The sequence below is a fragment of the Tamandua tetradactyla genome, chromosome 7 (genome assembly GCF_023851605.1).
Source record: "Tamandua tetradactyla isolate mTamTet1 chromosome 7, mTamTet1.pri, whole genome shotgun sequence".
Lineage (NCBI taxonomy): Eukaryota > Metazoa > Chordata > Mammalia > Pilosa > Myrmecophagidae > Tamandua > Tamandua tetradactyla.
In genome coordinates this window covers 23,945,389-23,970,661 of record NC_135333.1, presented here as the reverse complement: position 1 = coordinate 23,970,661, position 25,273 = coordinate 23,945,389, and the positions used below count along the sequence as shown (strand labels likewise).

Genomic DNA, 25,273 nt, shown 5'->3' with positions numbered 1-25,273 from the left:
AAGAGCTGAAAACTTCTGATCGGCTAAACAGAAGCTGTGCTAGATGTCTAGATAAGCTGAACTGAATGCCAAAGAACAGACAGAGAACATTGCCAACCAACAACAAACCCTTAGATAAAAGAGTGAAAATGACGTCCAGAATAAATAATCAAGAATCAGATGCCTGGACACCAGCAAAAAACTATGAGCCATACTAGGAAAAAACATAGATATGGCCCATAAAGGAACAAACTAACACTTTAAATGAAATACAGGAGTTGAAACAATTAATTAAAGATGTTCAAACAAGCATGCTAACTCAATTAAAAAATCAAATCAATGAATTGAAAGAATATATGGCAAAAGAGATTAAAGATATAAAGAAGACATTGGACTACCATAAAGAAGAACTCAAAAGCTTGAAAAAACAAATGGCAGAACTTATGAGAAGGAAAGGCACAAAAGAAGAGATGAAAAAAACAATAGAGAATTACAGCAGCAGATTGGAAGAGGCAGCAGAAGGGATTAGTGAAGTATAGGACAGGACAGCTGAAATTCTACACACAAAAGAACAGATGGGGAAAGGAATGGGAAAATATGAGCAGGGTCTCAGGGAATTGAATGACAACATGAAGCGAATGAATATGCATGTTAGGGTGTGTCAGAAGGAGAAGAGAAGGGAAAAGGGGCAGAAAGAATAATGGAGGAAATAATAACTATAAATTTCCCATTTCTTATGAATGACATAAAAGTACGGATCCAAGAGTCATAGAGTACCCCAAACAGAATAGATCTGAATAGATCTACTCCAAGACACTTACTAATCAGATTGTGAAATGTCAAAGACAAAGAGAGAATTCTGAAAGCAGCAAAAGAAAAGTGATTCATCACATACAAGGGAAGCTTGATAAGACCATGTGAGGATTTCTCATAGAGGCAACAAGGCAGTAGTACGATATATTTAAGATACTGAAAGAGAAAAACTGTCAACCAAGAACTCTTTATCTGCAAAAACTGTTTTTCAAAAATTAAGGAGATGCCTGCCATGTGGGAGACCTGGGTTCAATTCCTAGACCAAGCATTCAAAAAACAGGAAAGGGAAAACAATTCAGCAAATAGTTCTGTGTTAATGGGATATTCACATGGAATAAAATGAAATGTGATTCCTACCACACAGCATACAAAAAAATGAGGGATAGTTTAAAATATTTTCAGACAAACAAACACTAGGAGAGTTTGTGAAAAAGATACCTGCTCTACAAGAAATAGTACAGGAAGCACTACAGGCAGATAGGAAAAGACAGAAGAGAGAGATTTGGAGAAGAGTGTAGAAATGAAGAGTATCAGGAAGAGTGAAAAGAGAGAAAAAGTAAGATATGATTTATCAGAATAAAGCCATGATGCATGCAACAATGTGAATGAACCCTGAGGACATTATATTAAGTGAAACTAGCCAGAAACAAAAGGACAAATACTGTATGGTCTCAATAATATAAACTAACATTAATGAGTGAACTTTGAGAGTTAAAGTTGAGAACACAGGTTATCAAAAGATAGAAAGAGGGTAGAGATTTTAGGCATTTGATGCTGAAGGAGCACAGAATGTTCAACAATGTTTAAGATCCAGAAATGCAGAACACAATACTATCTGATGGTGTCACAATATTGTAAGTACACTGTGTAAGGCTGAGTGTGAGGAAGGCCAAGGGGATGTATGACACCAGAAGGAAAAATAGAAGATAAACACTGGGACCGTGTAACTGGGTGAAACCTAGAGTAGACAATGATGGTGGGTAAATGTACAAATATGAGAATGTTTTTACGGGAGGCAGAACAAGTGAATGTCAACAATGCAAGGTGTTGAAAATGGGATGGAGATGAGATACTGAAAAATTACAATCAATGCAAACTAAGGTGTGTAGTTAACAGTAACACTATAATATGCTTCCATTAAATGCAACAAAGGAAATATGCTAAAGCTAAATGTCAATAAGAGGGGATATAAGAAAGGAGTATGGGATTCCTGGCCGTGGTGTTATTTCTCCTTTTTATTTTATTCTATTTTTTATTCTTAATTTTTTCCCTCTTTGTTCATTGCAGAAGAAATGGAAATGTCCTCATATAGACTGTGGTGGTGAATGCGTAACTATGTGATTATACTGGGAACCATTGGTTATTTATTTAGGATGGATTATATGGTATGTGAATAAAACTTTTAAAATAAGCAGAAAGATAAAAGTGCTGGAAAAATGTGTAGAAAGAGATGTACCTATTCATGTTGGTAGGGAAGTAGAATGGTGCAGCTCCTCTGGTGCAGTGTTCCATAGGATTGCCATATGATCCTGCAACCCCAATATTAGGTATATGCTTAGAAGAACTAAAGGCAGGAACACAAACAGATATTTGCACACTGGTGTTTATGGTGGCAATGTTCATGATTTGCCACAGATGGAGGTGGCCTCAGGGTAAAACAACTGATGGATGGAAGGGCAAATTGTGGTGTATACATACAATGGAATATTGAGCGGCTGCAAAAAAGAATGAAATTGTGAGGCATGCAACTAGGTGACTGATGACAGTATGATGAATTAGTCAGGAATGAAAAGACAGATATTATAATGCCCCATTAATATGGAATATCTACAATGTGCAAAGTCTGAGAATTGTATTAAAGAGCATAGGTTATCAGGGGAAAGTCTATTGTAAAGGCTCCTAGATTGTAAGTTCTTACAGCAGTCACATCTATTCTTTTTTTTTTTTTATTAACGGAAAAAAAAAAGAAATTAACACAACATTTAGAAATCATATCTATTCTGAGTGGTAATTATTATTTCTAAATTCTGAGGTGCTGAGCTCTGACGGTTCCCTGGAACTTCAGGTATCTATGTGACACCTGAGACTCAAAAGCTAGAAGTCTGCAGCTATGAAAGTCAGCATTATCCCATACAGCAATGGGTACAAAAAAGTTGAAAAAGAGATCAAACTTCATTTAGAGATGTGAACAAAGGTAAACCGGAGTAAAGGATAAAGGATGATACCGACTATATTTTAAAACTCCAACTTCTGTTTGAGACCAAAGGAAGAGATGTTTATTGGGTGCTGAGTTTCTATTTTCTGTAGGACACTATCTAATTTAGCTTATATGGTCTTTTTTTTTTTATTTTTTTTATATGGTCATTTTATTCAAACACCATAATTACATGGAACCTTGAATAGGGAGTGAGATCTTGTTGGTTTGTACAGGTTAAGTCTGATGCCCTGATAAACCTCAGAGTAATCTGGGCAGAAGATAAAAAGATATTTGCAAAATTCCCTTGAGAGACTGGGGAAAAAAGTAGAAATATTAAACATCCCCACCTGGGGGAGACCTGATATTCTCACAAGCAGTGGGGACTACTAATTTAATAGAGTAAGCCCTTGATCTTGGGGCTTGCCCTTATGGAATTTATTCCTGAAAAGGAGAAGCTAAGACTACTTATATTTCTGTCTAAAAGTCACCCCAGAGAACCTCTTTTGTTGCTCGGATGTGGCCTCTTTCTCTAAGCCAGCTTCACAGGTGAACTCACTGCCCTCTCCACTACGTGGGACATGACTCCCAGGGGTGTAAATCTCCCTGGCAACTGGGACAGATTTCTGGGGATAAACCTGGCCCTGGTATCATGGGATTGAAAAAGCCTTCTTGAGCAAAAGGGAGAAGAGATATGAAACAAAGTTTCAGTGGCTAAGAGATTTCAAATTGAGTCAAGAGGTCATTCTGGAGGTTACTCCTACGCATTATGTAGATATCCCTTTTCAGTTCTTGGTGTGTTGGCGTAGCTAGAAGGAAATACCTAAAATCGTTGAACTGTATTCCAGCAGTCTTGATTTTTGAAGATGATTGTGCAACTATATAGCCTTTACAGTGTGACTGTGTGATTGTGAAAAACTTGTGTCTGACACTCCCTTTATCTAGTGTATAGATAGATGAGTAAGAAAATAAAGCCAACAGGGTGGGCCACGGTGGCTCAGTGGCAGAGTTCTCGCCTGCCATGCCAGAGACCCGGGTTTGACTCCCAGTGCCTGCCCATGCAAAAAGAAAAAAGAAAAAAGATAATAAAGCCAATAAATAAATAAATAATAGAAGGGGTGGGAGGTATGGGATGTTCTTTTTTACTTTTGTTTTTATTCTTATTGTTTATGGGGTAATGAAATGTTCAAAAATCTATCGTGATGATGAATAGTTGGCACAACTATATGATAATACTGTGAACGACTGATTGTATACTTTGGCTAATTATATGGTACACGAATATATCTCAATAAAATTGCACTTAAAAAAGAATTAATAATAACAGGGCTTTGGGGGTTAAAATTGCAGTAAGTATAGTCTAATAAATCGTAAGCATCCTCTCTCTCTCTCTTCCTGTCTTCCAGTCTCTCCTTCCTTCAGTTCTACTCAATTGGCAGGTAAACAGTTCTCTGGGGAAGGGGGAAGAAGAGGCAGACCTGAGTTACTCAATAAGAACGTTAGGTTAAAACTGGCTCAGTTAACATTTTTGAATCAATGTGTCACTATGTTCGGTGGGAGGGATGGGGTCCCTAGTCTTTCCAATCACAAAACAGGACAAAATATTGGCAAGGGGTGTGGCTTTCCAATTAGACCCATGTCCGGCACTTCGTGTCACTGAACTATTTCCCAAATGAAAGACTGGAAAGAGAGATGGAGGCAGCTCACCCCAGACAACAAAGGAAGGATGAAAGTGGCGGCTTTATCATGACAATTCCACATTGCTGATCTGATAAAATCAAGTGATTGTTCACCTACTGGTTTTTCCTTTCCTCTCCATGGAATTGACCAGCTCCCAAAGCATTGTCTAGACACTGTCTTAGTGTTATCAGAGTGTTTAAGGAATTTTTAATGTGCTATGCAGGGCTCTTGCTGCAGGCAAGTAACACAGTTAATAGGGGTGGTGTGGGGGTGTGAGGGGGGTAGGGGGAGTTCAGGGTTAGGATTAGCTTGGTGGGACAAGCCAGGCTTGGGTTGGAATCCCAGCTCCTCTAGCAGCACAAATACAATAGTACTTCATTTGTCTTGTAGGGAATAGATGAGATACTATAAAGCAAGAGTTCAGCTCAGAGTCTAGCACACAGTGGACCTCAATGAATGGGATCTGTCATTAATCACAACTGAAAAAGAGACCAAACTCTTGCTCCTGTTTTCCTGGGGTGGCATGGCATCGCAGAGTAACCAACCCGGGAATTCAGGGGGCTGCGGTTCAGGCCCAGCCAGGAAGGGAGGACTTTCCACCTCTACAATCAGGACCACCGGTGACCTGCCAAGCTCACCCATTTGCTAGCAGCTGTGCAACCCCACCCAAGTCTATTAACCCCTTCAGTTCTTGGGGATCAGGTATGAAAACTCTGCCCCATTCCCAACCACTCTGAAGGCAGTGGGAGTTGCACCAGCAGAACTGCGAAGGTTTCTTCCCACTGAAAGATCCAAAATTCTGGGTAGACCCAGCTTCCAACTCCAAATTAGAGTGAGGTGTGGTTTCCCAGGCAGAAAGTGGGTACAAAGGAATAATGAGCAATCATTTCTCTTCTGCTCATCAAAGAGGAGCAGTCTTTGAAGAGAAGAGGCTGAGAATTTACAGGGTTGAGAATTCGGAAAGGCAGAGGGACACTCCCAGCAGCTAACCAGTGGTTAGCTATGGGCTCTTGGTTTGCCGATTAGGGAAGCTCCATTGATTCCTGGCTCCTTTAACAGCCCACAGATATTTATTCGGTGACCACTCTGTGCAGGCACCGTCCTGAGTGTTAGGGCTAAGGGAGTGAACAAAAAAGACAAAAATCCCCGCTCACATGGAGTTTACATTCCAGTGGTCTCATTTGTTCATTGAATAAATATGTTTATATGCCTACCATATGCCAGATGCCATACTACAGACACAATTTTTACAGGTAAAGACTGACAGGTCAGTGAACTATATTCTGCATAACATGATGCTATAAGAGGGTTTTTAGATGACTGGGAATAATATTCCCAACAATAATGACTAAAATGAATCAAGCATTCATCATCTGGCATTAAGTGCTTATAGATGTCATTTCATTCCTTCTCCCCAAAACACTCCTACAAAGTAGGCACTCCTAGAAGGGAGGAAACTGGAGGTCAGAAAGAGAACTTGCCCAAATAGATAGAGTTAATAAAGGATGATGCTGGGATTTGAACCCAGGCTGTCTAACTTCAGACCCTTAAGGGCATTTTAGTGAGTAAATATCTTACACAGCACAAGTCATACCGTCTCAAGGTCACCATTTGCCTTTACTGGGGTTCAGGAATTCAGGACTGATCCAGTTTGTTCATGCAAAATTGGTTTTGCCCTAAAACTTAAGGAAAAAAAAATTTTTCTTTAGGTACAGAAGCAAGCCATTTCAAACCGCAGATGTGAGGCCCATAGGTGAATACGCCAACTTTGACAAATGAAAGCAAGCAATTTGGCATGGATTATTGGGAAGCGTCTGGCTGGACAGGGTTATTTTTGGATCAGAGCCAGCTTTGATGAGTTCTACCTCTGCTCCATTGTATCAGAAAAGCCACCTGCGAAATGAAATGCAACAGTGAAGGGGGAACAAAGAGAGTTTTGCATTAGGAAAGGAGAATGGCAAATAATTTGGGGGATGGGGACAGGAGAGTCATCTTTGACTTCATCTAGCTGTTGAGCCCTGAATTCCCAGGTCGGTTTATCTCCAATACTGATTTTCCTCCTTCTTTTTCTTCTCCCTTCCATCCCTTTTGGGTCCTGGAGCTCTGCCAGGTTCCAAGCACAGCACTCCCTCCTCTCTCCACTCCTCACCCCACCTCACGCTGCTTCTTCCCCGAACATCAGCAGGCACACATTCCCTGCTTGTGTCACGGGCCAAAGCACACACATGCTGTGGGATTCCTGCTCCTTGGGTGGCCAGAGCCTCCCAGGAAGCTAGAGCACAGAAGACCCTGCTAATCATCCAGACCAGTGGCTTTCAAACTTTGTCTGGCATTAGCATCTTTTTCAAAAACATCTTATGCAAAACTCCGATATATAAAACAGGTAAAAGAGGAGCAACTCTGGTGAAGTGTGTGTGTGCGTAGGGTGGAGGCAGGAACCCTGCCCACCTTAGTCCCAAAGAGATCCCTAAGGCCCTTCCTTCTATAGAGCCCTAAGATTCGTCAGAGCCCAGATTAAAAGTCAGTAATTTGGTCTAATCCCTCCCATTTGTAAAAAAAAAAAAAAAAAGAGCCTTTTCCCTCTGTCCTCTTGAGAAAACATCAAGAACATCCTCTGATTCATTAAGGTCAGAGTGGTTCCCATGAAGCACATAGATGCTGCTTCTTTACTGGCCTGAAACACGCTCCAAGGGCTGCAGGCAGAAACATCCCACAGCTCAGGAGGTAAGTAATAGTGACTGCCTCCTGGGCCATGGGACACTCTTGACCACTGCCCCCTCCTAGATGCACTGGCTTCAGTTGAATTTTAGGACACCATACTCCTGGTTCTTCTCACATCTGCTCCTTCTCAGGCCTCTTTGCTGATTCCTCCTCTTCTCTCTGACCCAAGAAAGTGTTCAGTTCTTGGGCCTCTCTTATTCTTCCTCTACCATCACTCCTTTGGTGACCTCATTCAATCACATGGCTTTAAATATCACCCATGTGCTTCTGATGCCCACATTTCTACCAGGCCTACCAGGAACACTAGCCTTGACCATCCAACTGTATGACTGGCCACTCCACTGGGACATCTAAAAGGCATCTTGAACTCAGTGTGTCCCAAGCTAGACTCCTGATCTGTCTCCCCCATCTCCAAACATGCCCTTTTTGCAGTCTTCCCTATCTCAGTTGATGGCCACTCCATCTCTCCAGTGGTTCAGACCAAGAACCCTGGAGTCATCTTTGACTCCTTTAGCTCCTTCACACTTCACACCCAATGTGTCCACAAAATGTTGTTGACTCTGCCTTCTTCTAATTACAGCCAGAATCCCACCACTTCTTATCCCATCTCCACTGCTCCCGTGCTGGTCGAGGCCACCATCATTTCCTGCCTGGATTATTGTAATCGCCTCCACACTTCCTGAACTTACCGTAGCTTCCTGGAGTCCATTCTCACCCCACAGCCAAAGAGATTCCTTTTAATCAGAAATTAGAGCTCCCATCCTTACTCAAAACCCTGTAATGATTTCCTGGTTCACTCAGAATAAATAGGCCTGTGAGGACCTGATCCTCTGGTTTCTTGTGATTCTCTGCTTATACCTCCTGTCCCTCTCTGTGCACTCACTTTTCTCCCCCACAATGGCACATTTGCTCTTCTTACCTCAGGCCCTTTGCATTGGCTGAACTCTCTGCCTGGAATACTCCTCCCCAAGATAACTACATGACAAATTCCCTCACCACCTTCCCCTCCCTGTGCCAATGTCACCTTCTCAGTGAGGCACCCCGACCCCACCATTTATAATTTACCCTCACCCCTCCTGATCCCCCTTACTCTGATCTATGTGTCACCTTCTAATATCTTATGCCGCTTACATATATGTTATGTCTATTGTTTAAGGTCTTCCACTGGAAGGAAGATAGAGTTGTGTCCATCTGTGCCCTCATATCTGCCATGTGTCTAGAACCATGCCTGGTAGACAGCCGTCTCTCAATAAATATTTGTTGGATGAATGAATGCTTATTTTACAGTTCACAGAGCACATTCATACCTGATGACACCTTTGAGCCCTGAAACAATCCTGGGGAACAGGGAGCACTAATATCTTCACTTTTCAATGGAGAAACCAAAATCCAGAAAGGGTAAGCCACTTGCCGAAGGGAGCTGTCCTAGGTGTGCATCTTCTGACCTTAAACTCCGAAGCACTGTCTTACCTGATGCTGATTTCCCCAAAGCCCAGCTCCCACCCAACTATCTCCTGCCTCCCCAAACTCAGCTCAGGGACTTGCTAGCAACCATATTTGCAGGCTCAGGACAAAAGCGCCTTATTTTTTTCCCCACAGGAACATTTCTACATTTTTACCCAAACGAATTTATGTCTCATCTCCACAGAAGCACGTGGCATAGACATAAGCTTCCAGGCCAGCTTCTGACCCCAACACCCACTTTCAGAATGCAGGACAGCCACTGACATGCTGCCTGTGACCTTGGGTTTATACGTATATCACAAAAACTGGATACTCCATAAGGAACGAGGGTGGGGCACAGGCAGCAGGCAGGGGTGGGAGAGACACTTCTCAAAAAGAGGCTCTCCTTGTTGTTCCTTGGTGCTGCTGGACTCACCCCTTAACGACCATGAGCTGATACGTGAGGTCGCTCTATGCAGCTTAATAACTGCGTCTGGTCTCCCGCAGAGACTTTCCTTCCAGGCCTAAGCAGCAGCTAGTTTATTTCTCTCTTCCATCATACAGTGGACTGTGTATTTGCTCATGATCATGCCCTTTGCATGGGCCGCTGGGAACCTCAGCAGCAAATCTGCAGCCCACCTCCAGCTGGGTAAACAGGAAGGCAGGGCTATTCCATGTGCCACACCATGGCACAAGGAGACGCACTGTCTTTTCCCCTCCTGCCCGTAAGTGCACTCAGGCTTTGAGGTAAAACCACCTGGGTTTAAGCCCCAATTCGGTTACTGAGTATCCTTGTCACCCTGGACCAGCTGTTCTACTTCTCTGGGGCTGGCAGGGATAAGGTCACCAACCCTGTGCTCTGTGAATTATCCTGTCATCCTTCCCTTCAGAGATGTCTCTCCTGCTCTGTGTCCCCTCCTCATGGCATGGTGGTGGGGCCATGAGGCAGCGTCTGAGCCTTGTCTGCCACTCGCTCCACCCCTCTGCCCCTCAGTTTCCTCACCGATAAAACAGGGATAATAACGCTTCTGTCACGGAATGATTGTGAGACTGTACTGAGAGGAGGCTCTCAACGACTTAGGACAGGACTGTGGCAGACCCTCAATAAATGCTCAGTTGTCTGCCATGACTAAGAGCTGGGCCTTAGGCGTTCTAAACTGCTGCCTCACTGGACACGTGCAACTCTGTGGAGCAGCAGAAGCTGGCGGTATTGTTATTTCTGATGTCTAGAACTGAGGGTCAGTGAGATCAGAGCACAGGTCCACCACGACTGGCCTGAGCCACGGCCTGCCAACAACACCCATCACAGAGGGGCTCGGGCAGCTCTCTGCACCTCCCCGACAGGCTTCCCGCTTCCCAGCTGCCCGGCACAGTTCCACATGACAGGGCTACAGGAGGCCGTGAAATCGCCAGCTCGCTCTCGGCCTGTTTCCTTAATCCCCAGTGCTCATGCTGGGAGAAAGGAAAACTTGGGGCAGCAGCCAAATCAGCAACAGCAGCAGACTCAGGTGGGGAGAAGTGGGGGCTGGGAGGAGAAGAGAGCCCGGGGTGGGGCCCTCTCGGCTGGCCACCCCCCTCCATCTGACCCCTGGGGACAGAGCCTCTGGCCTCTCCCCTCGGTCATGTCTGCACCAGTGATCTGAGTAAGAGCCAGTGAGAGCCACATCATCTGGCCCCGAAATCGCTGCTGCAGAATGGAGGAAGCTGGAGGACAGGGAGAGAGAGGGGCAAGGCTTCTAGAAAGCCACGGATGTAGGACTCCTAAACCTTGACGAGGGGAGGAGGGGCCCTGCTGTCCTCTCCTGCCTGTCCTGGTGGCACGGGCTCGAGTGTTGGAAGACGACTTGGCTCCTCGCACATCTTTGCCTGAACACCACACCCCCCAGGGGCTTCTGAAATGCGGGTGTCCCCATCGTGACCAGGGTGGAGGAGGGCGACAAGGAACCTCTCCATCTGTGGGTGCCTGGGGTTCCGTGGCTGACCCACGGCCCTGAACCTCACCAGCGTCTGAGGAAGTTTTATCCCCATCAAACGCTCGTACAGCCAGGGCACCTCTCCTGTGCAGCAACAGTCAAGGGTACAGTTTTCCATCTGTATGATTATTTGTGAAAAAATTATAGCAACAAGTTGTGCGAGCTCCACGAGTGCAAGAAATGGGTCTGGTTTTGCTCACAGGGTGAGTCAAGCCCCAAAGCTGAAAGGGGCTCAAGGCGGAGGCTGAGGTAGAGAAAGGCCATGCCTGCTCCCCAATATTTGAAATTCTCAGAGACATAAGAGAAAGAGAAGATGTCATTTTTGTCTGCATGCTTCTCATGTACATATGACTCCCAGTGAGCTGGGATCAGGAAGAAACAATGGCACATGCCAACTCCCCCCCCTCCCCAAAATATCTGTTCAGCCATGCAACCTCAGCCTCTAATGCAGGCAATGTTTTTGTTTCACTTACCCCCTGCTCTGAGCTGCCTCTCTGATTTGCTTTCAGATTTTAATGCACTGGGGATTTGATAATTTGATTCTGTGTTTAGCACATCTGATCTTCAGAGTAATCGTTTTCATTGGCTCAGCCACAATCTCATAGGGCCCTCCGCATGCCTCCAGATTAGCAGTTATTTTACTCTAAGATGTATAATAAAACCAGAAATGTTATAGCCAGGTCATAAATTAATCTCCAAACTGCCGTCGACAATGCATTCCTCTCATCCAACTCAGTTCCCAGGAGTGATCTGGGTTGGAGAAGACAATGCATAACAATGGATAAGAGATGCTAAGAATCTGGAAACCTGGAATACTGGCTCCAGTTCTACCCTGCGACCTTAGGTAAGGCAGTGTCCCATTTTGGGCCTTAGCCTCCCCAACTATAAAATGTGAGAATTGATCCAGATGCTCTCTTTGGAGGACGCACAGCAGGGTGAGAGGAAGGTAGAAACTGAAGTCCCTCAGACTTGAATTCAAATCCTCACTCTGCCATTTACCCCTCTCAGTGACTTTGCACATGTTACTAAATGTCTCAGAGCCTCATACTCGTCTTGTGTAAGATGGGGGAGGGTGGATACCAACTCCTACCTAGGCCCCCTTGTTCCCCTCTCCTACTTTCCTCCTTCTCACCATTCTCTCTTCTGCCATAGGCCTTTTGCACAAGCTGTTTCTGTTCACGGAGTGCTCTTTCTACCTTTGCCACCAAACTGGCCATGCTTCAGCCTCAGCTCAAGCCTCATTTCCTTAGTGAAGCCTCTACTTAATTTCAACCACATCAAACACTCAGTAAATACTCTTACATCCCTATGCACCTCCTTTGTAGCAACTGTCAGAGTTGCAAATTTATATCTGAATGATTATTGGATGAATAAACTAAATCTCCAACACAACTGCAAGTTCCATAAAAGCAGGGACCTGTTGCTTAGCACCTAGCAAGCAAAGTGCCTACAGAAATATTCATAATGAATATAATAACATCCAACAATGACTGACATTTATAAAGTACTTTTCATGGATGAGGCGCTTCCCAACAGTCCTGTGAATTAGGTGTTATTATAATTCCCACTTAACAAATGGGAAAATTGCATCACAGAGAGGTTAGGTAATTTGTCCAGCATCACACAGCTAGTCACTGATTAAACCCTGGAAGTCTGATTACTGGTAGACTATTTAAAGCCTTTCACTCACTTGATAAATGATGTAAGGTTCAGGGAGCATATCTTTAAGCAAGGAGGCTGGCATTTTATAAGCACTCAGTAATAATAATAATAATAATGAAAATAATAACTAGTTGCAAACAGATGTTGAGTGCTTATAATGTGTCTAACCCTAATTTAAGGAGTTTTACATGAATTAATGCATTCTATCCTTCCAACAACCTTAGAAGGGAGTACTACCATTATCCTCATATAACAGAAGAGGACACTGAGGCTCACTCAAGTTCATTGGTTCATAAGTAGTGGAGTCAATATTGAGCTCTGGTCCATCTGAAGCCAGAGTGTGGGAAACCCCAGTTCATCCCCACCACAGTAGAACCACAGCAAATTCTCCACTGTGCTGAGAGGAGGATTTCCACCCTCAGTTCTGCTAGGGAGAAGGCCCTTGCGTGGACTACCCAGCTAATTAGGGTGGACAGAACCTCCCTCTGGAGGCCACAAGCCCAGTCCCTGCCTCGGGGCCTTGGCCAAGGAAGCTGCACTGTGCCCTGGGAGGGATGGCTGGGCAGTGACTCACAGGGCAGCCAGGGAGGAGACAGTCAGTAGGACCTAAAAAAAGACCTGAGACCACAAAGTACACACACGTATGATCACCAACCCATAACCCGCATCACCAAGGGCAAGCCCTGACCTCCAGCCCGCACCCCGCAGGCTGCACTGGCATCCTGTCGGGATTCTCCCCTTGTCCTTACAACTGTGCTTCTGCTGCAGCTCAGAGCACAGACTCTGGAGCCCAAATCCCAGCTCTGCCGCACAGGGACTGTGCAGTCTTGAACCAGTCCTTGGTAAAACAGGGATAAGAAACACCCACTTCAAAAGAAGAGTGTAAAGAGTAAATGAGGTTCTCGGAAAGGCACAGCACAGCACCTGGCTCAGCAACTGTGGATAAAATGCTGGGAATGGTAGAGGAGAGAGAAAAGGCCATAAGACATCTGTCTGAAACAGTGTCTGAAACACCCACTTTTTTTAATTCATATTTTTCCCTTCCCTGAGAGCGTCACACCTAGTCACTGTCAGTCCATATTGATAGTATCTTCAGGATGATACTGACATTAAATAAAAATTTAAAAATAAAGGTATTATGTGCATACCATGTAAGAGGTTCCAGGAAAAACACTTTGCATCCATTATGTTTTCTTAAGGATCACCAAAACTTTATGAAGCAGTTCAAATCCAGACTGCCTGGATTGAATATGACCCCATCAGAGCACCTCCCTTCCTTGACATTGACTGGACACTACATGAATAAGAAAATAACTTTGACTGGTCATCTACTAAGACTTTAGAGCTTATCTGATATCATAGGTAGCATTATCCTCATATGGAAATTGGTACTAGGAGTGGGGTGCTTACAATACATGGCATTGGCTTAGAAGTCAGATGATAGGTAAAAAAAAAAAATTACAGGTTGGAAAAAGAGAGACCCGTGTTATGCAGTGGTAGCATGTTTGATTAAACTGGCATCTATGATAAGCTAGAAGGCAGAACTTATGTCTTCTTAGTCTCCAGGTATAGAGAAAGAGGTTGGAAAAGAGGTTAATCAAGTTTACTGATTGCCATCAGCTGAGTTTAGCAAGACATTGGAGGAAGAGATGGGCTGAGGCCCAAATTAGCCAGTTTACAAGTAAAAATGGAAAGAAATAATGGAGAGGTGGAAAAGACAACTATTTCTAGGCCTCAAACAATAAGAGAAAAGACTTGAGAAGATTTTTAAGTGAAATAAATGTCAGAATAAGGCCTGGGTGGAAAGCTTAGGGAAATTGCTGTTAAATTGAGAAAAAAAAAAGAGAGAGAGAGAGAGGTATAGGGCAAGCAAGCAATGAAATAATCCAGGTTTTAGAATTAAATCTAGGAAATACCTTTGGGTGTGGTTCCTAGCACACCAGAAGCCGTAGATAAAAATCCTGGTAAACTGTTAGGGTAATCGTATTGTTAAAATCTATAAACCTGGATTTTTAAAGTCTTTGTTACAGCATTGAAACAATCCTTGGGTCCCTAAATGCTGGAGAGCAGGAATAGGTGATACAGGAGACCATGTTCCCTGTTTGGGATTGAATAATAGCCATGCTCCAGCCCCAGCCTTTGTTCTTGTGGGTGTGGTTCCATTGTCAATTAGATCTCTTCAAGATGCTACTTCAGATAAGGTGTGGCCCGACTGAATCAGGTGCGGCTTTAATCTGGCGGCTGGAGTCTTTAATAAGCAGAGTGAAAGTCAGATAGAGAGAGAGATGCCACCAGGAACAGCCAGAAGCTGAAAATCCAGAGCAGTCAGAAGAGAGAGGAGAAGATGCTGCCATGTGCACTGCCATATAATGGAAAAGCCAGTGATCCCTATGCCTGCCAGCCAACCAGAAGAAACTGACCCAGGAGGAAGCAAGCCTTCTAGTCTCTGAAACATTGAGCCAAAAAATTCCTGTTGTTAAACCAACCCATTGTGCGATGTTTGTTTTGGCAGCTAGGAAACTAAAACACTCCCCAACACCCTCTTTAGGTGTGGCAGAGAAGAATAATGGACAAGGAAAATCCTCCCACAGGGCAGAGCCAGGAACATGGAGAACAATGAGTAAGGACATTCCTCCCAGAGAGCAGAATCAGGGCATAATCAAGGAACTTCACCCTCTGCCAGGACACAGCTACACAATGCTTGCTCTGCAAGATTTCACAACTACTAAGGACCAGAGATTTGGGTGTGTCTTCCATTATTAACTTCTCCAAATGGAAGTTTGATTGGGATTATTTTGTCCAACCCACCCTGATCCAATATTGTATATGGAGTGGAACAGCTGATAAGTTTTCTCTTTGGTCATGGATCCCTAGACCACGGGGATTCACACTCAGTCCATGGAGAAGGATCAGCATCCCTCTAAGATCCTAAATCTCAAATTGGAAGCAGTGATAGAACATTACTTGGGTTTTCTCCTTCAGGGAAAGGGGAATGTGTTTTGCCTGGGAGAAGGAGGATGCCGCCAGATACTGGGTGGTCAGAGAGTCAGACTGTGACATAGAAAGGGAGCTGTCCACCAGATACGCATGGTCCTCTTCCACAGTACTGAATTCTTGCCAGGAAGTGGCGCTCATCTAGTTCCCTTAGAATCTAGGTGGGGCCAGATAGCTGGCTGTGGTGATGACATATGGGCATATGGGCACAGGTGATGCAGACACCTTCCTCCACACTCACTTTCTTCCCCTAAACACTGGCTGGCTGAATGACCAAAGAAGGCCCTGAAAACCACATGCTGAAGATAAAGGGAGAAAATCTCCATCAATCTTGGTTCCTAAATGGCCATCTCGCCTCCTCCCAACCCACCTTTCTCTGAGTCAGACTTCAAGAAGTAAGAAATGCTCTTCTATGGTATTAAGTCCCTGAGATTTGGGGGTTTCGATTTATAACAGCTAATGTATGTAACTCTAACGATTATAATGTGTAAACTTCTTAAAAGAGGGCCTTGTACATAATAAGCACTACACAAGCATAGCTGTACCATTGCAGTACTCATTTTACAGGTGGGGGAACTGAGGCTCCCAGGTGAGTAACTCCAGAGTCGATTGCTCTTCTACATCTACCCCTCAGTAGATGACAATCAGACCCACTTTATAGGTGACATCGGTGCCTCGCTCGAGGTCACAAAAAAATAAGAGACTCAGGGGCAGGCCGCAGTGGCTCAGCAGGCAGGAATGCTTGCCTGCCACTCCAGAGGACCTGGGTTCAATTCCTGGTGCCTGCCCATGTTAAAAAAAAAAAAAAAAGAGACTCAGAATTAGGGGCCTCCTCCTATTCCAAGGCCATCAACCCCATTCCAGCCCTCCAGGCCTCCACATTGGTCCCTCATTATTTTAATATGTTGTTTTATTGTACTTTATTTTTTAGGAAACACCCTGTTTACAAATGTCCCAGCAATGGACTGGCAAGCCCACACAGAAAACCACATAACCTTCCACTGACCCAATTTCCAAGTTTTAATTTACATTGAGCCAGTTAATTAAAAACGTGCTCAGGGAACACAGAAATGACTGTGGCTGGCTCTTGGGATGGCTTCTGCTGTTCCTCTTAGGAAGCTGCACCACGGAACAGCATCACCAGCTTGAGGACAGGAAAACTGCTGAGCAAACCTTTAGTGCAAAACCAGCATGGAAGGGGCAACAGAAAAATAAAAGACAAAAACCAACCTGCCCATCAAGCCAGGGAATGCAGAAGTGAGGGTTCTTGTTAATTAACGTTTATAGAGTGTTTTGGGTTCCCTGAAATGAAAGAGATGTTCAAAATTCCCAAAATATTATTATTATCACCTGCCAGAATAACCCATTTTAACGGAACTGTTATTATGCCAACTATGTGGCAGGCATTTTCACATACTTTGTCTGATTTAATCCTTTCAATCATCCGATGTGGTAGGTTTGACTTTTCTTTCTTTCTTATGTCTTTTTTTTTTTTTTTTTCTTTCTGGCAATCCTCACTATTCAGATGTGAAAACTGAAGTCAGCAAAATCAAGTCACTTGCTGGAAAATGGCAGAGCCAAAGTTTGAGGACAGATTTTTCTAAATGCAAAGCCCTTTGCCCTTCCTATACTTCACACTGTCTCTGCTAGGTCCCCCTTCAAGCTCTTTCTAAATTTCAAAAAAAAAAAAATCTTATTCAAGCATGTCTTTGGTTTTTTTTTCTTTTTTTAATGTTTCTTTTTACTGAAGTATACTTTATATACAGTGAAACACACAAATCATAAGTGTACCGTGGGACTGAGTATGACACTCCTATCAGTATATGGGATGGGACATATCTATCACCCCCAGGAAGTTCCCTGGTCTCCTTCTCTAAGATGCCTTTAAAATAAAAGTACAGCAAATAAAATAAGCTATTTCCCTTTGACCAAAATAATCTTTTAGGGAAATCTGCAGTGGATCTGTGCCAATGGGGCCAATCTCTGAGATGAGCATACTGAATTACTGGGTGTTGGCGAAGATGAAGAGAGGAAATCCAGTTAAAATTCTATGCCCTGCTGCTCCATCCATACTCAATACATGGGAACGAATTGATCTGGGCAAGAAAGAGATGGCAGATACACTTATACCTGGCTTATCACAACTACTATCATTTTAGGCCCCTACCCTGTGAGGCACCAGAATATGATCGCTTTATACACATAATCTCATTTAGTCTTCACAATTGGTATCACCATTCTACAGCTGTGAAAACTGGGGGTCAGAGAGGTTAAGTAACATACCAAAGAACACACAACTAGCAAATGGCAGCCTTGAAATTCAAATAGATGAGTTCTGATTTCAGAGGCCATTCTCTTAATGTTCTCTCTGCAGATGTCAATGGGTACATTTTTTTCCCCCAAAGACTTAATGGACTGATTATATGCATTCGACAAATAGTACTGAGTATCTATTAACTGCGAGGTGAGCAGACCCAGCTTGAAAAGCTGATTCAAGAAACACAAAAAGCAATAGCTTCTTTCAAGACATCATTATGTAATATGGTACAATTGCTTGCTCAACTCAACAGTGTACTGTGAGCTCCAGCTGTGTACCAGTCCTTCTTAGACTTGGTGGAGGATATAAAAACATGCAAAGTCTATTAACTGCCCAGACCAGTTTGTTAAAAACGAAGGGTATATACATTGGTAAAGGCTGTGAAGGGTCTCTGCGCTTCTGTGTAGGTAATGAAGGGCCTGTAGGATGGCCTGAGGGCAGGGAACTCAACTGTCTCTCACTATAGAGACAGACAGCAGTTAAGCATAGGGACACCGGAGCCAGATGGCCTGCATTCAAATAAGCAAGATCCCTAAGTTCCATTGGCCTCAGTTTCCTCATTTGTATAATGGGGACAATAGCAATACCTTTTCAAGGAAATACTGACTATTAAATAGGTCACTATACATAGTAATGCTCAGTGAATGTTAGTTATACTACCTCTATACCCCATGGCCTGCTCAGTCCCCAGCAGGTAGTAACTGCTCAAGAAATACTGATGAACAAATGAATGAATTAGTGATATTACTAAGTTAAAGAGAAAAGATTGTGGAAGCTATGTTCTCCTTACTAAGGCTCACAGTTTAGAAAGGTTGCCCTCCAAAGTAGTTTAAAAAACAGTTTTGATATTTAACATATGTTTCAGATACCTAAGAAATTAATCACTCATCCCTTATATCTTCTGAATAAAGGACTTGCCAAAGCCCAGGAAAAGAGATGAAGGGATCAGAATGAGATGATAGCAAATCTCACAACAGGAGACTACTGACAGGGCCCTGGAACCCTGGGAAGCTTTGTGATGGCAGCACATTCAACCAGTACTCACTCACCCTGCCCAAAACCAACTCTGTGGTCTTCTCCTTCCTTAAATTGCAGTTACTCCCAAAAAAGATAAACACAAGCACTGTCTTTAAAAGATGTTAAGGATCATAAAAGTAAAACTGGTTTTGAAAAGAACTTCAAGAGAACCCTGGAAGTATATTAGATACCCAGCCCCTTATTTTACAGACGAGGAAACTGAGGCTCAGATAAGGGAAGCGACTTGCACAGGGTCACACTTTCAAGAGAATGGCAAAGACAGAGACGGAGCCAGGAGGCTAGATTCCCAGACTGGAGATCCCTAAAGGGAATGCTCCTTCCTCCCAGGAAGCATTAAGGAAGAAACAGGGTTCCAGCCTCCAGCTGCAAGGGGCAGGCAAGTGGGATTAATGTAAGGAGAGACAGGGAAGGAGTAAAGGACCACTGTGATGGTGTGATGGGGAGGGAGAACATGGTCAGTGTGGAGCACATGGTGGGTAGAAATTTATGCTTCTCTGAGCTTTTTGGTGGGGGTAGGCCTCCCAACAAAGACCGATCCATTCCAAAGCTCCTGGGTTTTTACAGGTGAAACCTCCCCCATCTGGAAAGGCTAAATCCTTCTCCCCAGATATTGCCATTTCCGCCTGGATTTCACAGGAGGTGGGGAGGGGGGATGGAGGCCAGGCAGATATTCTCCCTTTGGAAGCTGCCAGCAGAGGCAGAAGAGCACCAGCAGAGAGATCCTGAAAGGTCTAGATCAACGCGAAGGTCCCGAACACCCCTTTCCCCACCCCTCAAAACATATGCAGGCTTTGCTCCTTCCTTCCCCTCCCCCACCAATGATCAAAGCCAGGTGAAGAGATCAAAAACTGAAGGGTCAGTTTTGGAGGGGCTTCCGATGGGGTCACGCGCTAGCCCTAGTGCCTGTTCTCTCCTGGGCACCCGCACAGACACAATCATACAAACAAGTACGGACGCGCACATACCCACATGCGCACACACAGACGCGCACAGAATCTCATGCACACTCACTCACACTCAAGTGCACACACTTGGCACCCTCGGAGGCCTGGCCGCGCCCGCTGCATGTCTCCATCAGCTCCAGGGTAACAGGCTGCAACATGAATGAAATCTGCCCAGAATGACTGCATTTCAGCTCCAACCAGGCAACCTCCGGCCAAACCGCCGAATATGTAACAAAGTTTTATTTCGCTTTTAGAGTCTCTAGTTACGCTTCTACCATTTCCTGTGGAAAATTGGAGCTTTGAAGTGTCTAGCTTGGGCTTTCACAGACAGGCAGGGCTCGCGAAAACAAGTACCCCGGCCCCACCCCCTCCGCCGCCAGAATTTAGGGTTCAAACCCACCCAACTCTAGCCTCCAAAACTGGGGGTGAGGGAAGAAGATGACAGAACCTGCAGGAAACGAGGCCATAAACTGACAACCCCCTCCAGTACTCTCGCCCCACCCCCATCCTGCCGGGGTCCCTAGTGATGCTCCTCCAGCCAAGTGGTGACAGCTGCAGCTCGCTGCGAGAGAGAACCGAGAGCGGCAAGAGCTGGGATGTCGGAATTGGGGGCTTTGTCCACTGCGCAGCACCCATCAGCTATGCGGTCTGGCCCTCAAAACATGCCCCAGAAAAACTTGGGACAACAGCCTTCCCGCTCCACCCACTTACCGTACACACTCACACATACACACACCACTTCACTGTCACTTTCTCTAGGGTGAGCGAGCTCTCGACCATTCTGCCTGTACAGCTGCTGGGCCTCTCCTATACCGACACACCGAAAGTGTCCCCAGAGGGCTCGGGGAAGTACGCGGGCTGGGCGGGGGCAAGAGGAACGCGCCTTCTCCTGAGTCCCAGGAAATCAAACTCGTGGGCCGGGAATTTGGCATCTTCAAGGTCAAAACAAATAAAGCTTTGGCAGAAATTATCTACTAAGCGCAAATGACCGCAAACCCGCTCCACAGAAGATATTGGGTTCCGCTCAAGGCCCTCGGGAGAAGCTTAAGGTTGCAGAGGGTGGCCGGAGCCACGCGGAGCGGGGCGCAAAGGCAAACTTGAACCCGGAGTTGGCCGGGTCGGTAGGAGGGGGCGGCGCCCGCGCAGCCACTTACCACTGGCGTTCTTTCCGCAGATGAGGTGCTGGTAGGGCTGCAGGAGCCCCCAGATCTCCGAGTCGTTGTTGACCGTGTGTTCCAGGGTCTCCACGGTGAACTTGGGCGCCTCGTGGAGAGTGTGGTGGTGGTGATGGTGGTGGTTGGCGCCGGTGACCGGCTGGGCTGCGGCGGCGGCGGCGGCGGCAGCAGCGGCGGCCGGCGGGGCGCAACAGCTGCTGCCCCCGCTGGCGCTGCTGGCTGCGCTGCAGGCGCCGCCACTCGCCGCTCCCCCTCCGGGCGCCTCCCGCTCCTTCTCTGCCGCGGGGGCCGCGCCGGAGCCCGAGCTGGGGCCAGAGCTGGAACCTGGGCCAGGGCCGCTGCAGCTCCGGGGCAGTCCGGAGGCCACGACCCGCGCGTAGATGTCCCGGAAGAGGCTCTCTATGCAGGCCGTCAGGTAGATAGCGGCGTGCTCGTGAATGCGCAGCGCCACGCGGCTGTCCACCATCCAGCGGTACACGCGGCCCACCGAGAAGGTGAGGCCGCAGCGTGCCGACTTGCCGCGGCCCAGGCGGTCTCCGCCGGCGCTGCTCATGTTGTAGAGGGACAGTGCGGCCAGCGCGGCCGCCGTGCAGTGCGCCGCCAGGCCCCAGGACAGCACGATCTCCATGGCGCTCTGGATCTCGTACTTGGTGCACTTGGCGAAGCGCAGGCTCAGGCGCTGCGCCTCCTTGGCGATGCGCACCAGCGCTCGGCTCACGAGCGTAGACAGCTTGGCCAGCGCGTCCTTGGGCAGGCCGCCGGGGAACACCGGGCCTGCCCGGGGCTCCCGCGAGCGCAGCAGCAGCACCTCTAGCTCCTGGAGAGTCCAGGGGACCTCGTCGAGGTCCGGCAGCAGCCGCGAGCAGTGCTGGCCGGCGCAGTCCAGCCCCTCGGAGTCTTCCACCAGGGCAGTGTTGACGGTGTCAAAGCTGTTGTGCCGGCTGTGCATGGAGTCAGCTAGAGGCGGCCAGCAGCTCCCGCCATACGGGGACGCCGGGTGCGAGTCGGAACAGCACAGGGACAAGTTGGAGGAGCGCACCGAGTCCGCCGCACCACCATAACCCGAGTCCAGCGTCAGGTCCTCCAGCGTCCGCACCACGGGCTTCTTACCTCTCCTGGCCATCGCTGCGCCACTTCATGCTGCGGCCGCCGGGGAGCCGAAGGGAAGGAGTGGCGAGAAGAGGCGGGCGCTGAGGGGCGCGAGGAGAGCCGAGTCTGCGCCGCCTCAGCTCACTTTTCCACCAGCCGCTCCTACCAAGAGATACTACTTTAGGCTGCCTCCGAGAGCCGCCGCCGCCGCCGCCGCTCGAATACACTGGACAGACTCCGGAGTCATGTTCCAGAGCCGGGGCCAGAGCGGGGACGCACGGAGGAGAGAGCCAGGCTGAGTGGGAAGCTCACGCCGGGACTCGCCCGGTTCCTGCTAAATAAAAGTATCCGATCCGCTCCTCCGTCTGCCGGGCTGGGAGCAGAAGGCGTAGGGCGCCGGCCACAATGAGCTGAGGACTGAGACTGCCCCAGACGTCGCGGCCACCGCCGCTGCAGGTCCGCGGGCAACTGGCTCGGGACTCCCCGGCCCCGGCTCGCTCGGCGCCCACCCGCCCGGCACTGAAGCGCAGCAGCCGCGGCGGCTGCAAACCCTGCCGAGACCCTGCAATGCCTGGGCAGCGAGCGGGGCGGGCGTATGCAAAGCAGGGCCTGTGGAGAACCAATGGGATCAGAGGATGCTAATTACCTCGCTTTTTTTTTTAATTCTTCGCGACCCCGCCCTTCACACACTGCCCAGGCGGTGACCGCGGCTGCAGGAAGTGGGGAGCAGAGAGTTGGGATTTGGGGGACCCGCAGGAGCGTAGAGACACGGACACAGACCCCTCGCTGCTGTTTCTGTCCCTCGGTTCCCAGCTTTGGCCCTGGAACGCAAGGGTGGTGGGTTGGGTAGGCGACCCCTCCCACCCTGGTGCTCCCTCCAGAGGTTCAAAGGTGTCTGCGGAGTCTCACGTTCTGCCCTGCCTTTTGGTTTTCTCTTTCTTTCTTTATTTGATACCCGAAGCCTGTTTTCACTTCCCCCAGCCTGGCGTCCCCACACCAATTAATACAGTCCCCTTTCAGCCCCGGTTTGCCCCAGGGTGTAGGGAAATAAGAGAGCAGGTGGGGGAGGAGACAGGCAACAGAAGCTACTTCAGCCACCTGCACCAGGGTTCATTTCCTAGGCTTCTTTCAGGAGCCTGTGACCATCTTCAAAGTCCGGGGAATGTGCTGGAGAAGGGCTCATATCCCACTTTGCCCGTCTTAGTGGGTGTTGGTTCCAGACAGCTCAACCTTAAAAGGGGTAAATTTGCACCCAGGAGAATTTTCCTTTTCGACAAAAGAAAGACGTAACAACATACATGTATGCCTTAGGTGCACCTCTGTGCAAATGGCATTGTCTTGTTTACCAAGGCTCTGTAATATTCTAAACCTTTTACAAAGGATATAGCTCTTCCTCTCCAACCTTCCTCCCATCACCCTAGCCTACATTAAACACACCCATATACTGATACACAGACTCACATGTGCATACAGAGATGCACATGCTCATGTACACCTACAGACATATACTAACTCCTACATACACAGGCACACAGAGACATGCAGATACACACTCTGTCTCTCTGTCTCTCACACACACACATGCATACACGCCTTATGCTCTAGCCATACGGAAATCACTTTCTGATTTTCCAAATGAACATATTGTCTCCATCTGATTTGCCTTTTCTGAGGCTGTTTCTTCTGTTGGAACACCCATCTTCCCCCTGCCCCACCTGGCAAACTCCTTCTCATCTTCCAAGATTCAACTCCACCATCTTGGAGTCATTGTTGTGACATTTCCCAGATGCTGCTTCATCTCCACTGAGCCCAGACTGGGGCATGTGTTCCCATCTCTGCTCCATGGGGTTCCTTTCCAGGTCTTTTCCTCCTCTTCTCTGCCTGCTTCCTTTACCCACTCTCATGCCTTCTTTTACCACCTATGTGCTGATAGTGCCTGGCAGTGACCACTCAGATGAGGCAGGCAGCTAGATAACCTGCAAAAAAAAGTCTTATGCCCGGAGGGGGAAGAAAAGAAGACTGAAAGAAAAGAGCTTAGCATTGCTTCTTTTTCTTCTTTGACTCCAGACTGAGTTGAGTCCCAGTACTGCTTCTACCCTTTACCAACCATATGTCCCACGGTCACTCATTCAGTCTCTTTGAACCTCCATTTCCTTGCCCTTGAAATGCACAAAATAATCATCCCCACTCGACTTAGAGGCTTACCAAGGTGATTCAATGGGGTTTTCGGTATATAGGGCTTAACACAGTGTCTGATATATAGTAATTCTATAAATGTTTGTTACTCTCACCCTCTATATTTTTCTTTTTTCTGCAGTAAACACTTATTTCTTATAGAGTCAGAAGAAGAAAAAAAAAACTGTTACTTATAAAATTCTGCTTATTCTTCAAGGCTGAGTTCAAATGCCACCTCTTCTGGAAGGCTTCCCCACGTCTCCGTTAGATGTGCTCTTTGTTCTTCTTATGCTCTTCGTGTCGTGTACATACATGTTTTCTCTCTCTCCTTCCAGATCAGACATGCCTTAAAATCCTGGACCTTGTATGGAATGCAGAGCCACTCCCAATGAACGTGTTCCTTAGTACTAACTGCTAAGTTAGTAAGCACATAAACAAAGCAAATGTCCCTTTAGTGCATGAAAGTAAGCTATTAATGATCATGTTAAGCACCTGAGGGTGAATGAGACCAAACACTGAGAATAAGAAACACATCAACCAAAGGTTAAACATCAGCCCCACACTATTAGAAAATTTAGTGTTTGCAAAAAACTACAAAGAAGTTTTAAACGATCCAAAAGTCCACGTCACAGACATAACCAATGTTAATGCCTTTATTTTGGTGCACGGTCCAGGAATCGAACCCGGGTCTCCTGCATGCAAGGTGAGTGTTCTAACACTGAACCACCTGTGCACCGAATGCCAGTTTTGCATTTACTTCTGGTCTTTTTATTTTTTCCCCCAGACTTTTTCTTCCAAGCCTATATATTTTAAGAATCATTTGTTCTGTAAATTATTTCACACTCTGCTTTTTCCTTCAGTCTGATAGTATAGTGGTTTTTGCCATGCTATTAAATATATATACAAAATATTCTTTTTGTGGCTACAAAAATATTCCATCACACGTTTGTACCTTAATTAGTATATTCACTCCCCACTTGGGTGTTTGTAATTTTTTCACTGTTATAAGTAGTATTTACAAATAATTTTGTTCTTCGAAAGTGACAATATGTATGTGCATATATATATGTTATCCT

At 46.4% G+C, this 25,273-nt stretch overlaps 1 protein-coding gene across 2 annotated transcripts in view; it reads right to left on the bottom strand.

Moving 5' to 3' along the window:
- ABTB3 (ankyrin repeat and BTB domain containing 3) overlaps positions 1 to 22,554 on the bottom strand; it is a 337,545-nt gene extending 314,991 nt beyond the window's left edge. For both annotated transcript variants that reach the window (XR_013179246.1, XM_077168628.1), the window contains exon 1: positions 20,913 to 22,554. Coding sequence is in view for 1 of the 2 variants with exons in the window: in XM_077168628.1 (XP_077024743.1) it covers positions 20,913 to 22,056 (1,144 nt within the window). In the remaining variant the exon portion in view is untranslated. The remainder of the gene's footprint in view (positions 1 to 20,912) is intronic.
- Between the last annotated feature and the right edge of the window lie 2,719 nt (positions 22,555 to 25,273).